At 40.2% G+C, this 12,108-nt stretch overlaps 2 protein-coding genes across 4 annotated transcripts in view; one reads left to right on the top strand and one right to left on the bottom strand.

Annotated features, from left to right (window-relative positions):
• Positions 1-5,705, top strand: part of lama5 (laminin, alpha 5) — an 88,863-nt gene extending 83,158 nt beyond the window's left edge. For both annotated transcript variants that reach the window (XM_088003682.1, XM_088003683.1), the window contains exons 74-80: positions 487-679; positions 1,717-1,854; positions 2,682-2,841; positions 2,936-3,066; positions 3,186-3,279; positions 3,351-3,470; positions 4,923-5,705. In XM_088003682.1, coding sequence (XP_087859808.1) covers positions 487-679; positions 1,717-1,854; positions 2,682-2,841; positions 2,936-3,066; positions 3,186-3,279; positions 3,351-3,470; positions 4,923-5,071 — 985 coding nt within the window. In that variant the 3' untranslated portion in view covers positions 5,072-5,705. The remainder of the gene's footprint in view (positions 1-486; positions 680-1,716; positions 1,855-2,681; positions 2,842-2,935; positions 3,067-3,185; positions 3,280-3,350; positions 3,471-4,922) is intronic.
• An 8-nt stretch (positions 5,706-5,713) lies between these two features.
• LOC106909451 (proteasomal ubiquitin receptor ADRM1-like) lies at positions 5,714-11,573 on the bottom strand. Of its 2 annotated transcripts, none has more exons than XM_014975811.2 (10): positions 11,469-11,573; positions 10,249-10,471; positions 9,108-9,224; positions 8,817-9,027; positions 8,274-8,355; positions 8,057-8,196; positions 7,602-7,739; positions 7,363-7,520; positions 7,185-7,287; positions 5,714-6,026 (listed from the first exon to the last, which is right to left on the bottom strand). In XM_014975811.2, the coding sequence occupies exons 2-10, from the start codon at positions 10,456-10,458 to the stop codon at positions 5,938-5,940; spliced, it is 1,248 nt and encodes a 415-aa protein (XP_014831297.1). In that variant the 5' UTR covers positions 10,459-10,471; positions 11,469-11,573; the 3' UTR covers positions 5,714-5,937. The 2 variants fall into 2 exon arrangements, with proteins under 2 accessions (XP_014831297.1, XP_087859811.1); XM_088003685.1 differs by having other exon boundaries at positions 8,274-8,352.
• Positions 11,574-12,108: the final 535 nt, after the last annotated feature.

Raw genomic sequence — 12,108 nt, 5'->3', positions numbered from 1 at the left:
CGGGGGTTTCAGGGGGGTCGGCTAATATAAGCCGTACCCCGAAAGTAAGACATATGTCTTACTTTTCAGGGAAACACCTCTCATCTAGCTGCGCGCCGCCTCCTGCCCACGTCCGCACCGTCCCCCTCTCCATACGTCGCCGTGTCTGCCACCTCCCTCTGATCTTAATGAGCGCCGCCTTTACGCCGCACTTCCTTTTATAAAACTGTTTTGTGGTGAATACAATACTGTTCAGGTTGTTAATAAATGTTAATTTTATGGTTAAAACAAAAAATTCGACAATTTTTTTCCAATATAAGACATACCCCGAAAGTAAGACATAGTGGGGCTTTTGGGGATAAAAAGAAAGTAAGACACTGTCTTACTTTCGGGGAAACACGGTAGTTGCTGCCAAACTCTTTCTACAGCGTTTCTTTCTACCTTTCTACCTGATATTGCATGTAGAGGAGCCCTAAATACTCACTAATTAAACTGATTTTTCCTCAGTTCTCATCTGTCGTTGGAGGTGAAGATCAACTCCTCTGATGGCTGCGTTCTGTACGCAGCCGGCAGGCAGCATGGCGGAGCGGCCATGTTGCTCAGCGTCCTAAAAGGTCACCTGATCCTCTCAGTGGAGTCACCCAGGAGTAACGTCAAAGTGCGCAGCTTGAACAAATACGACGACGAGCGGTGGCACCCGGTACGGTCTTCCACGCAAGATATGTACATATAAAGACAAATAACTACATTAAACCAGCTAACCTTTCTTAATTTTTACTTACTTCAAAATACTTCCAGAAAATTGGTACACTTTTTATAAAGCGTGGCGGAGAAAACAGAATGTTGAACGCTTTGGAGACAACTTGGTCAGATTATAAGCTGCTTTCTTTCTGAAGATATTGATTTATTAATCCTCCACCACAACAATGATGAGTACCACAGGCTTTAAGGTTTCCAAAAACAATTATTTATGAAAACTGTTCCTGTTCCAGAAAAAATAGTTGTTGTTCCACATTAATGACTTGTTTAAGAGTTTCAGGCAAATAAAACTCGTTTAGAGCAGCAAATGTTGCACGACTTTTTGAAAAAACACAAATCATAATTTTACATAAATAGGAAATTTGTTATTATTAAAGAATCACAATTTTATTTATATTTTTAGTATGTGATATTAAAAATAGTATTTTAAATATTAATTTTACAGTAGTACTTAAAATACTATTTTAAATAATACTTAAAATACTATTTGAATAAAAAATTTAACACAAAATGTAACAATATTTAAATAGGATTTTAAAATACTATCCGAGATAGTATTTTTAAATAGAACAGTATTTTAAAAGTGTTTAAAATATTATTTAAATAATAATTTACCTCTACATCCTTATTTTAAAAAAAAGGATGCATCTCTTTTCTGGGGAATAGAAAAAAATAAGTAAAAAAATAAAAATGAATTTAGAAAGACAAGACAAAATGTAGCTAAAAACCTTTTACTAGTATTTTTAGTGTCATTATTTATGGAAATTCAATGTAAATATTGTAGAAATAAACTCAAAAACTGGTAAGATATATTAACAAACAAGTTTTTAATTTAAAAACATCAGCTGGTTCTTTATTTTTATCCAAAGTTAAGAGCCACTAGCGGCTTGAAACCCCTGATCTAGTCGATTGCAATATGGGGGAAATCATGAAAGTATTGCTTCATAAATGGGCTCACCAGATGTTCCTCTATCACAGGTTTTCATTAAGCATGAAGGGAATAAAGTCAGTCTGACGGTGGATGGCATCAGCGGTCGAGCTAAGAGGATAGCCGGAGGCGGAAAGATCCGGATCAGCGGACCGTTATTCATCGGAGGAGTCCCGACCTCAGTGAAGGTTAAACTTACTTATTTTAAAACTCACACAACTAGCTTTCATCATTTATATGCTCATGATATGTTAAAGTATTAAATGTTATTTTATTACTTTCCATGTCTGGAGGAGTCAAAGTATCGTAAAATGTCTGTTTCAGGAATTGTATTTTTTCCAAATAAGGACCTAGATGCCTCTTAATTCCTGACTACAACGCAGGGCATTATGGGAAAATACAGGTTAGCAGGAGAAATGGCTCGAGGTCTTTAGTCACGACAAAACCGTTAAAATCTGATACCACTCCAGCTTTTTTCCTCATATTTTGTGAAGAACAAAGTTGCACTCAGTGTCTTCTCCAGAGGCTTTTTTGTTGTTTCCTTCAGTGGTTCTTGGTCCAGCGCCGCCACAGGCCAGGAGGGAAACAGATTGCTCAAAGGGTTTGGATCATTTGACATGGTACAGTGTGAAAATGTAACCATTGTTTCAACAGAACCAAGTCTACTGGACTATCAGGTGTGAAAACACCCTTAGAAACCGGGTCAGGGTTACGTATTCCAGAGTCAAGCATGAGGCCGTCTGTCCAACCCTAACTGGGTCATCAACAGGACAATGATCCAGAACAATAGCTCTTCTTTAACTCTCCCACAGTTTTAGTGTGACAAATGTCTGGGTCAAACAACAGACCGTCAGTTTCCGAAAGCAAGCGCACACGGGGTCAATGTGACCCAAACAGACCACGAGGGTTTAAGTCCCACTGAGGATAACTGGCTATGTTCTGGAGACAGAAATAAGGTTAGAAAGGTGCACACCTTTATCAGACGTCATTCTCACTGTTTGTGTCTGAACTCCAGCCGAAACGTTTTGATGGTTTCATCGGATGTGTCAAGGACCTGAAACTGAACGCAGTTCCTGCAGGAAGCCCATCGTTCAGCCAGGGGGCGGTTCCATGCTTCCAGAACCCTCTGCAACATGGAGCATACTTCTCCAAACAGGGAGGACACCTGAAGATTGGTAGCTACCCTCCCCGTCTTTTCCAAGTTTCAGCTGTTTGAAACCTTTTTTGGTCAGAGTATCCACTGATTGACATGTCTCTGCCTCCTGGCAGATGACTCTTTGGTTCTGGGTCGAGACCTAGAGATCCAGCTGGAAGTTCGACCCGCTTCAGACTCTGGGCTGCTGTTATATGCTGGAACTTCATCTGACCAATACCTGAGCTTGTTCCTAAGCCAGGGAGAGGTGAGTAAAGGTTTCCCCAAGAACAAGAGAAACAGCAGGAAGAAGGTGGAGATTTTTCTTGTCGTCGTTGTTCAAGAAATCCTAAAAATAAAACCTGAGGAAGATGTTTTTGTGTCTAGGTGACTGTTTCAGTAATCAGTGGCAAAGGTGAATTCTCTACCTCACTAATGCCTGAAGAACCTCTGTGTAACAGGCACTGGCACACAATCAAAGGTGGGTTTACAGCAACCAGTCATCTTCCCCAAACAGAACCGCTCTCCGTTAATGCTGATGTATTCTTCCAGTGGAGAAGAGGAACAACGTTCTGAAGTTGTTTGTGGATGGAAGCGCAGAGAAGAGCACGGGCCCCAAACAGAACCGTTCTGCAGGGACCAAAGCTACCGTGTACCTTGGCGGTGCACCAAGTGAGTACAATATCACAGTTCTCCGCACAATTTCAGGGTTTCCTCTTTGTCTTTAAAGAAAGTGTCTGCTAATGCTCACACATAATGTATAAGTATTTCTGTGGCTGGGATATTAAAGAGAGGATATAAAAAAAAATCTAAAATCAACTTTTTTGAGCTTCATGCACCTCCCCGCATCTTCATGCTCAGCTCCTTCAGACTACCGGCAGCAACATTAGCAAATACCTGGTGAGACTGCACATCTGCTGAACTACTTCTCAGTTCAACGCTCCTAAGAGAACGGATGTAAACGGCATCACAGAGAAGCGCTGTTGAGAAATCAAAAGATTTTGACTTCACAATTTGACAACTTAAAATTGACCTCCATCTCTTTAAGTTATGTTTGATATGTACAGCATTTACAAAAACTGAAGGTAACATAGTTGCTTGTGTAATGTAAAATAGGTGGAGATGCTATGGGTCAATCATATCGCAATTTCAAAGTTTTCTTGATATTGGGGGCACTGGGCCACCCTAGATCTGCTGCTTGTCACCGTACAGAAGTAAAAACTGAAGGAGACAGAACCTTTTCTTCTGTGGTTCAATGTCAATGTCTGATGAAAATGTTCTCCACTTAATGGTTTGAAATTCCCCACTTTTTCTTTTAACACCATAATAGCTTAATGCATGACAAAACAGAGGCCCATTATGTAGAAAATTTGATATCACCCTTAATTATCCAGTCTATTAATATAGGAGGGGATGCATTTTAATTTCTGAGCCTGCCAATATCTGCATCCCCTGTCTATTGTCCTATTGATATGAAACTTGTACTAGTAGCTCATAGAACAAGCGTGATTATGTAGAAAAGGTGAAATCCCTCTTTGCTCTTTATGTCTCCATGTTAGAAGGGATATGCATTTTTGGGAGTCAATTATTAAACCCCCAGTATCTGCATGCCCTATGTATTTTCCCAAAATATTGTCCTATTGATATGAAACTCATACCAGCAGTTAAGAGAACAAATATGATTATGTAGAAATTATGTTTTTTTCCTACCCTATTTCCTTCCCTGGGCCATTAGTGCCATTAACTCTTCTTACAGGGCTTGCTAACTCTCTTTAGTGCCAAGCTTTTCTTTGCACATAATGTACCTAGAATCTTATGGGGCAAAAGAAGTGTAGCAAATGGCGATATGTTTGCTCTTACCCTTGGTCGATGCAGAAAAAGCTAGCTAGCTAGCTTGCTAGCCGCTAGTTAGCGGGTCCTCCTGCTTCAGCAAAAAATAATCTTCTAACAGTTATTCGGCAGATTTTCCTCCTCCTTTGAAACGCTGTACAGTTTTATCTAATTTAACATCTGGCTTCTTCTTATCATTAAAAAGGGTACTTTTTATCAAAAGAGCAACTTCAAAAATGAAATAACATACGCCTGTTTTTCTAATCACTCTGTAAACTTTCTTTTGTCCGCCAGGTGGCGTCGCAGCGGCCAGCCATCCTAACGGGTTTCCGGTGTTCCACGGCTGTTTCCGCCATGTTAGCATCAACCGTCGACCCGTGACGCTGTCCGGACCGCTGTCTGTTCACGGAGCCGTCGGAACCCGAGGCTGCCCTCACATGTAGAGCCTTCACATTCCCTGACAGCAAAGTACTGGTGGTGGGTGTCATGTTACTGTAGCTAATTTAAAATATATATTAATATTTATTTTATTCTTTGGGGGAGAAAAAAAAAGCATATTTTATATTTTCACGTTTTTGTGCTATGTCTGTAATTATTGGTTTCATATAAAGATGCACTGATATAAAATTAAAATGTAAAAAAAATTAATACTCCAATTTTACGATATTTCATGAAAGTGTTATGTTCCGACTTCCATACACTAATATTTGACAATGGGGCTTCATGAACTGGCTAAATTCATAGAAATTGATGGATTTGTTTGTTTTAAATTGAGCCAACTTAAATAAGCCGCTAAATTTTTGTAAATGTAAGAAAATTTTCAGTTTTTTCAGTCACACAAAAAAATCACTGCAAACCAATAATTTTGACCTTAAATCACCCCTTCTCTATAATTATTTACCTTTTCTTAAACCAACTTTCTCATATGATCTGCACCCCTTTTATTTTTGAACCCATGTAACAAACAAGAAAATGAAGCTTTTTTTGTATGCTAACATTTTTAAAGTGTCTCAATGAATAAGCTGCAACTCCCAGCCCTCATTTGTTTGAATAAAGTCTTTTTCATATAAAACTAGACGCTTAAGTGTTTTTCAGTTTGTACTTTAATAAAGATCTAGTCCCAAAAAGCCAACGGCAGACAGTACTTCAACCGCAGAAAGGAAAACTTAAGGCTTAGTCGCAGCAAGAGAAACATCTACATGGTGTAGAAACATTGCCTTTGGTATATAAAAACATTTAAGACAATGCTGAAGTGGGAGGAAAAGTAAACAAAAAGTAGAGAGAGCGATGGGACTTGGCAGGCTGGTCTCTAATCTAGACTCATGTCTTCGTCATCTTCTTTCTTCTCTTTGGAGTCTCCTTTGCTGCCCTGCATAGCTCTGGCAAACGCTTCCACGTCTGAGGAGGAAACAGAAACATGGTTGAGATGCAGAAAGACCAGATTTCTTAAAAATAGATGGACTAATGCGTCAAGGAGCTGCCTGCCCCAAAAGCAGTGGAGACCGTCTGAATTTCAGATCTAACCGCTACATCAATGCGTCATGTGAACTTTAAGATGTAGCAAAAGACCCCAGAAAATGCAAATTAGTCGTATTTCCATGTACTAGGTAAGAGCGAATCAACCAGTCTACGTGAAACATAGAAATTTTAATTTTGCAGTTTCTATCAACATTTTCTAATGCAATAGTTCAAAAAGCACATAGAAACACAGCTAAGTTGGATTTAAAAACAGAGATTTCCCTTAAATATTAGTTCCTGCTCCTTTGGCAGCTAAGGCAGGAATTAGCTCAATTTGGAAAATGACTAGTTAAAATCTGTTTGTACGATGGAGTATACCTAGTTCCCGCAAGTCTGAACCGGATGTGATCAGCGCCATCTTGGTAGGCAAGCACGGCACAAAGCATAGATGAACCATGGCTTCCAGACAAACAAAATGGCTGCTGTCAGCATCAACCCATATGAGAAAGATGATGGAAACATGTCAGACGATGTGGACGAGTTGCCTCCGATCTACTGCAGTTCACCAACCAGTGAACAGGAAGAGTGCGTACACAATGGAGGAGCTTCGCGGCTTGAAATCCACAGATGGATACAATCAATGTTTCAACAAATTTATACAGATCGTACGAACTCTTTGTGGGAATAACAAGGTTCTGCTGTCTGGCAGAGTAAGTACATGTTCGCCTCAGCTATCAGATAAAAGCTACATTAGCTAAGCTAATTTTGCTAGTTTGGCAGTTAATGTCACTGATATTTATCTTAGTACTAAACAGGTAGGTAGAGGACAAAACAGAGTTACAATGTACTTGCATTGTGTACAAATTAGATATGAATGAGGCAAGAGCTTGTTCTACTGTCGCCATAGCAACTGCCTACCAAGATGGCGGTCAGTAACGAAGATCCCAGAAGTGACACGTCACATAACTACGCATTAAGGCCGTTATAAAGGGAAAAAAATTGTAATTTAGTAAATATCTGACAATAAAACATTTTAAAATTTATTTTAAATTTACAAAATAAAACTTTCCATGATGTAAGGGGGTGTGTTTGTCCTACCTCCCCTGTTGGCAGCGTCCACAGCTTCAGCCGACAGACCGAACTGATTCATCAGCGGACCGAGCTGCCCCGAAGCCAAAGCGCTGCTGAACATACTCATGGACTGAAGTCAGACAGAAACCAGAGTCAGAACCGAACCAAACAGATGAAGAACCGTCCATGCCTGGTGTGGTTCTACCTGCTGGAACTGCGGCGAGTTCAGGGTGTTCTGGATCTCTTCGGTGCTCTGCAGTAGGCTCTCTCCGCTGGGGAGGAAGGGGAGGAGCCTCTGCTGGACTTCAGGGTTGGTCAGGATGGGAGCCATCATCTCTGGGGTGCAAACGCTTGCCAGGTCCACTGGAGGAGACAAACCACATCGTTAAATGGAGCGTCCTCCGTCTCCCTGCAGCAGCAGAGCGAACCCGACGGCCTGCTGACCTGCAGATCCCTGCGCCGCTGCAGCGGCTGCAGGAACGTTCATGTTGGCCAGGATGCTCTGCAGGTCGCTGAGCTGGATGGGCTGGTGAGGAGGAGGGCTTCCAACTGAGGCCGGCGTCACAGGGGCCTGAGCTGGAGCTGCAAGTGGGGAAAAAACAGCAAGGAGTTCAGGACAGAGACGGTCAATTTGGTTGATTTAAAACAGGAAATGTAGCAAATGTGGTAGTTTTGTCCGCAACTGAACAGAGACTACTAGACTTTCACATGTGAAAACAACATGAATTTAAAATCAATCCACAGATGGCGGCGTCCATTATTAATTTGGTAAACGGGGAGCTGCTTTGGGGTCGTAAATCTTTCACACAGAAGTCCGATTAATTGGTAGCATGAACTACTAATTAATCAGAACCGGGCATCGAGATCTGCAGTGTGAGACAGAATTAAGGTGGTTGTACCTGGAGCAGCAGGGGCAGCAGCGGCAGTAGTGGCAGGAGCGGAGGCGGCAGGAGGCGTAGGCGTGGCCGGTGCTTGGGTGGAGCTCAGTCTCGGGGCTGCAGCTGATGAAGAGGCGGCCGTGGCTGCTTGGCTTCTAGAGCTGAGGTTAGCATGGAGACCGGGAGTTAGCGTCACGCTAGAGGAGGAAGTCTCGACAATGCAGAGGTGAGGTCTTACCTGGATGAGGAGCTGCTGGCGGGCGGGCCGCCGCTGCCTAGCAGGTTCGCCAGTCCAGGTCCGGCTAACGCTCCCAGGCCTCCTTACACAAACCAGAACAAATCTATAAAAGCTGCTCTGATGAAGCATTCAGGCTTTACAACAGGCCTGCACAATATAACCCATCACAATCGTCATGGCAACATCAATTTCAGCAGGCATTCATTTCCCTCGATTCCCCATTTGGTGATGACTAAACTAATAAAACATGGTGGTGAAGGAAAAGAAATCCGAAAAAACTGACTCCATTGGGATATTCAGCGAGTGACAAAAAAAAAGGAAAAAAAAAAAAGTGTTTTTATTGCAATTTTGTGACGCATCGATTTCCATACGGCTGAAAAACCACTTCATCCAAGGGCAAAAACTTTTCATTTAAAAAACTTGGAGGTTTTTTTTTTTTTTTTTAAATTAAGCAAATTTATTTTCTTAATTTCAGTTTGTGCAATTCTACGGCTAATAGAGACACAGCTAGTGAAAGCTAAAGCGTTACTCAGAGTGCCTCACCCAGTCCACCGAGCCCCGTCGGACCGATCAGCTGCATCAGCTGGTTGTGGCTCATGTTTCCCAGCAGGTTCTGCAGGCCGCCCTCTCCGCCCAGCGCCGACAGCTCGTGGCCGCTGCCGCCTCCGCTGCCCGGAGCGCCAGGAATGGGAGGGTTGTTCAGGAACTCGTTCACCTTACGGCAGAACTCCTCATCTTTGTCCGTTTTGGGCTCCTGAGTTGACAGTTTGAGAAGTTAATCATCTCTTATATGCACTTAGATTTCCATTTAGCAGATTAGCAGCGTCTTCCCACCTGCATCCAGAAGAAGAGCCTTTTGGAGCCAGCCTTGAACTTCAGCACATAGACACGTCCCGTGGTGCACTGGTTCACTCTCTTAAACTCACAGTCATCAGGGAAGATGATCAGATCCTGCAGGACATTTCAGTTCTGATTTAGTTCTACTGGAAAGTAAGCCTCATAATCAGCCCAAAAATGATAAAGATCAGATTTTCTTTATTATTTACTTTAGTCTGTTGAGTTTTTGCAGAAAATCACCCAGCATTTTTTTTTTGCTATTGCGAGTTTATTCTAAACTTTCAGCTAAAAATGGTCAAAAACATTGAGTTTATGTGATGCTAACTCCCACCTGCAGGTGGCAGTATTTCTTCTACTTCACTGCTGCCTCTGCCTTACTTATCAGGTGATGTGGTAACAATGAAACCACATTTAAATAAAGAAATTTATCGCAAAAATATTGTATTACAATTCCTTGTAAATATTCTTAATGCACAAAAAGACAGAAATCAGATATAGTTTAATAACTTTATTATTTATATCAGCCACTTCATTTTTTGGGCAGAAATTCAGTTAAAAAAAATTTAATATATCATGCCTGAATTCTCGCTATTGCATAAAGTTTACTGCAAATTTTACGCAAAAATTGTCAAAAAGATTTGGTTTAAGAAATGGTAACTCCAACCTGCAGTATTTCTTCCTTCTACTACACTGCTCCCTCTGCTTTACTTCATATCATGTTATAAATATAAAAAGCAACATTTAAATAAGAAAATCTATCTCAAATATTTCTCAGTTCCTTGCTAATATTCCTAGAGTACCACCACAATCAGGGATTTTGATTGCAAAAAACCAAAAACCAATTATTAAATCCTGGGACAGTTTTAAGCGTTACGTTTCTAAATGAAGAATCAAAGCCTGAATGTTTTGCCAACCCACAGCAAAACGCATCAGAACATCTCAAGTAACGAAAAGGTAAGGAAATTATTTTGGTTCAATTTAGTTTAAAATAGAAAATACATTACTATCTACACATAATATGACAGCACTGTTAAGTGAAATAATTTCCAATCACATTATGAAAGTAATAAACATTTCAGATTTCACTGAATGTGTTTTTAAATTATTTGCTTAATTTAAGGATAAAATCTTCACTTACATCATCAACGTTCCCGGTGGTTCTGTCCTTCCAGCAGAAATGGATCAGGGAGTCATCGGACTGCTGGATGTACACCAAGCCCTTGCGTTTGTCGGGCGTAACCGTGTTCCCCTTCAGGCTCATTTTACCAGCACGAAACTCCACCAGGTACTTGCTAGAGCTTCCCCTTGAGCCGCTGACCAGACTTGGAAATAGAGCGCCCGACGACATCTTTACACCCAAACTGAGGGGAAAAAAAACAACACAGCAACACCATGTCAGTTTTCTGAGGTCATGTCTTTTACAGAATCAGTTGCCATCTTGGTCCAAACTGCTGACTGTAGTTTTTTTAAATGTTAAAAAAAAGAAAGACAAGAAATGTAAAATTATTTATTCATAAGAAGTGGTCAAGTTAAATAACTAAGATTTTATTAGAGATCAAAAATGTTTGATCAAACATCTGTCCATAATTGAGCACCTCTTCCTCGTTATCTGCCAAATCCTACTGAAATCAGTTAATTTTCCCACAAATTATAGTAAATTACATTAGCTTGGTGTTTGGTTAGACATTTTATTAATTTGTTAAATTTAAATTGGTGAGTTTTTGTTCTGGTTTTTACAGCTGGATCATTGGGGGAGGGAGGGGGGTTGCGGACCGCCATATTGGGTTCTACAGCCGGGGTTGTTGATAAAACCCAGATTTCAGGGAGTGACCCAGTTGAAGTTGTTTACAAGAAAGTTGTTCTTCAAATGCAATCAGAACCTAACTAAAAGTAAAAATCCTACGTACTTTTTCTGCAAAGAAAGATATTGCTTATCTTAGACACACATCCTTGACTGAACAAAGAATTAGTTTTTAATCATAAACAACTTTCTAACCCTCCAGATAAAGAACAATGCTGTAAAAGTTAGCTTTGCAAAGCTATCTGTCAAACGTTTTCTGTTTTATCTTATGACTAACACCTTATGATTTAATTTAGTTAATGCCTTGCTTTAACTTGTGCGGTGAGTTTGTGTTCACTAAATTAAATTTGAACAGTTAAGCCACGAAGTTGTCGTTAGCTGTGTGTAGTTCTGGTTGTCTATGCTAACGTTAGCCCATGACATGGCTAAACAGATGAACGACTAAAGGCCAAAGTCGTGCAGAACAACCACCTAAGTTGTTCAAGGAAATAAACACACACACAAGACTCCTTTAAAAATAACAAACTTAAATTTTTTTCAAAAAAAAAACAACTTACATTTAAGTAATTGCGGCTAAATCTTGAAATATCTCAGAAGTTTTCTCTCCGCTGCGTCTGTTACGCCACTTACGTAGAATGAGTGAACTTCCTGTTCATCGTGGACGCGCCCATAGACATAATATATTATATTATGTCTATGGACGCGCCTGCTGTGAGTGGATGCGCACGCATTTCGGAGTTTTATGGCAAGCCTTAGCGTCAACAATAATACAATCCAATTTCAAAAACACGTCATCGATTTCAAAGGGAAATTAAATGTTGTAACCCATATTATTCAAAGTTTTTTACAAATATATGTGTACTTAGATGCACATAAATATGGCAAACCTTATCATAATTTACATTTATGAGTTGTTCTAATGAGCAAATAAATAATGTGCTTTACATACATGCTAGTGCACGGTGATAGCCTAATAATACAACTGTTTTGAACAAACTGTTATTTTGTTATGCAGAACTTTAATTATAATGAGCAGATTTATTCTCACAGAAAGTGAGCTTTTCTTACCTCAAAATTCCTCAATTTTACAGCACATTTATCGTTTTTTGTTGTTTTTTTTATCTTGGATTTATGTTGACGTGGACTTACATTCATAACGTTGAATAAATAAAAAAGGAATACACACACAAAAAAAGT

Source organism: Poecilia mexicana, unplaced genomic scaffold, assembly GCF_051168715.1.
Source record: "Poecilia mexicana isolate PSO_F unplaced genomic scaffold, ASM5116871v1 scaffold_2, whole genome shotgun sequence".
Lineage (NCBI taxonomy): Eukaryota > Metazoa > Chordata > Actinopteri > Cyprinodontiformes > Poeciliidae > Poecilia > Poecilia mexicana.
Note: the sequence above shows the minus strand (reverse complement) of the source record. Positions and strands in the feature narration are given on the sequence as shown.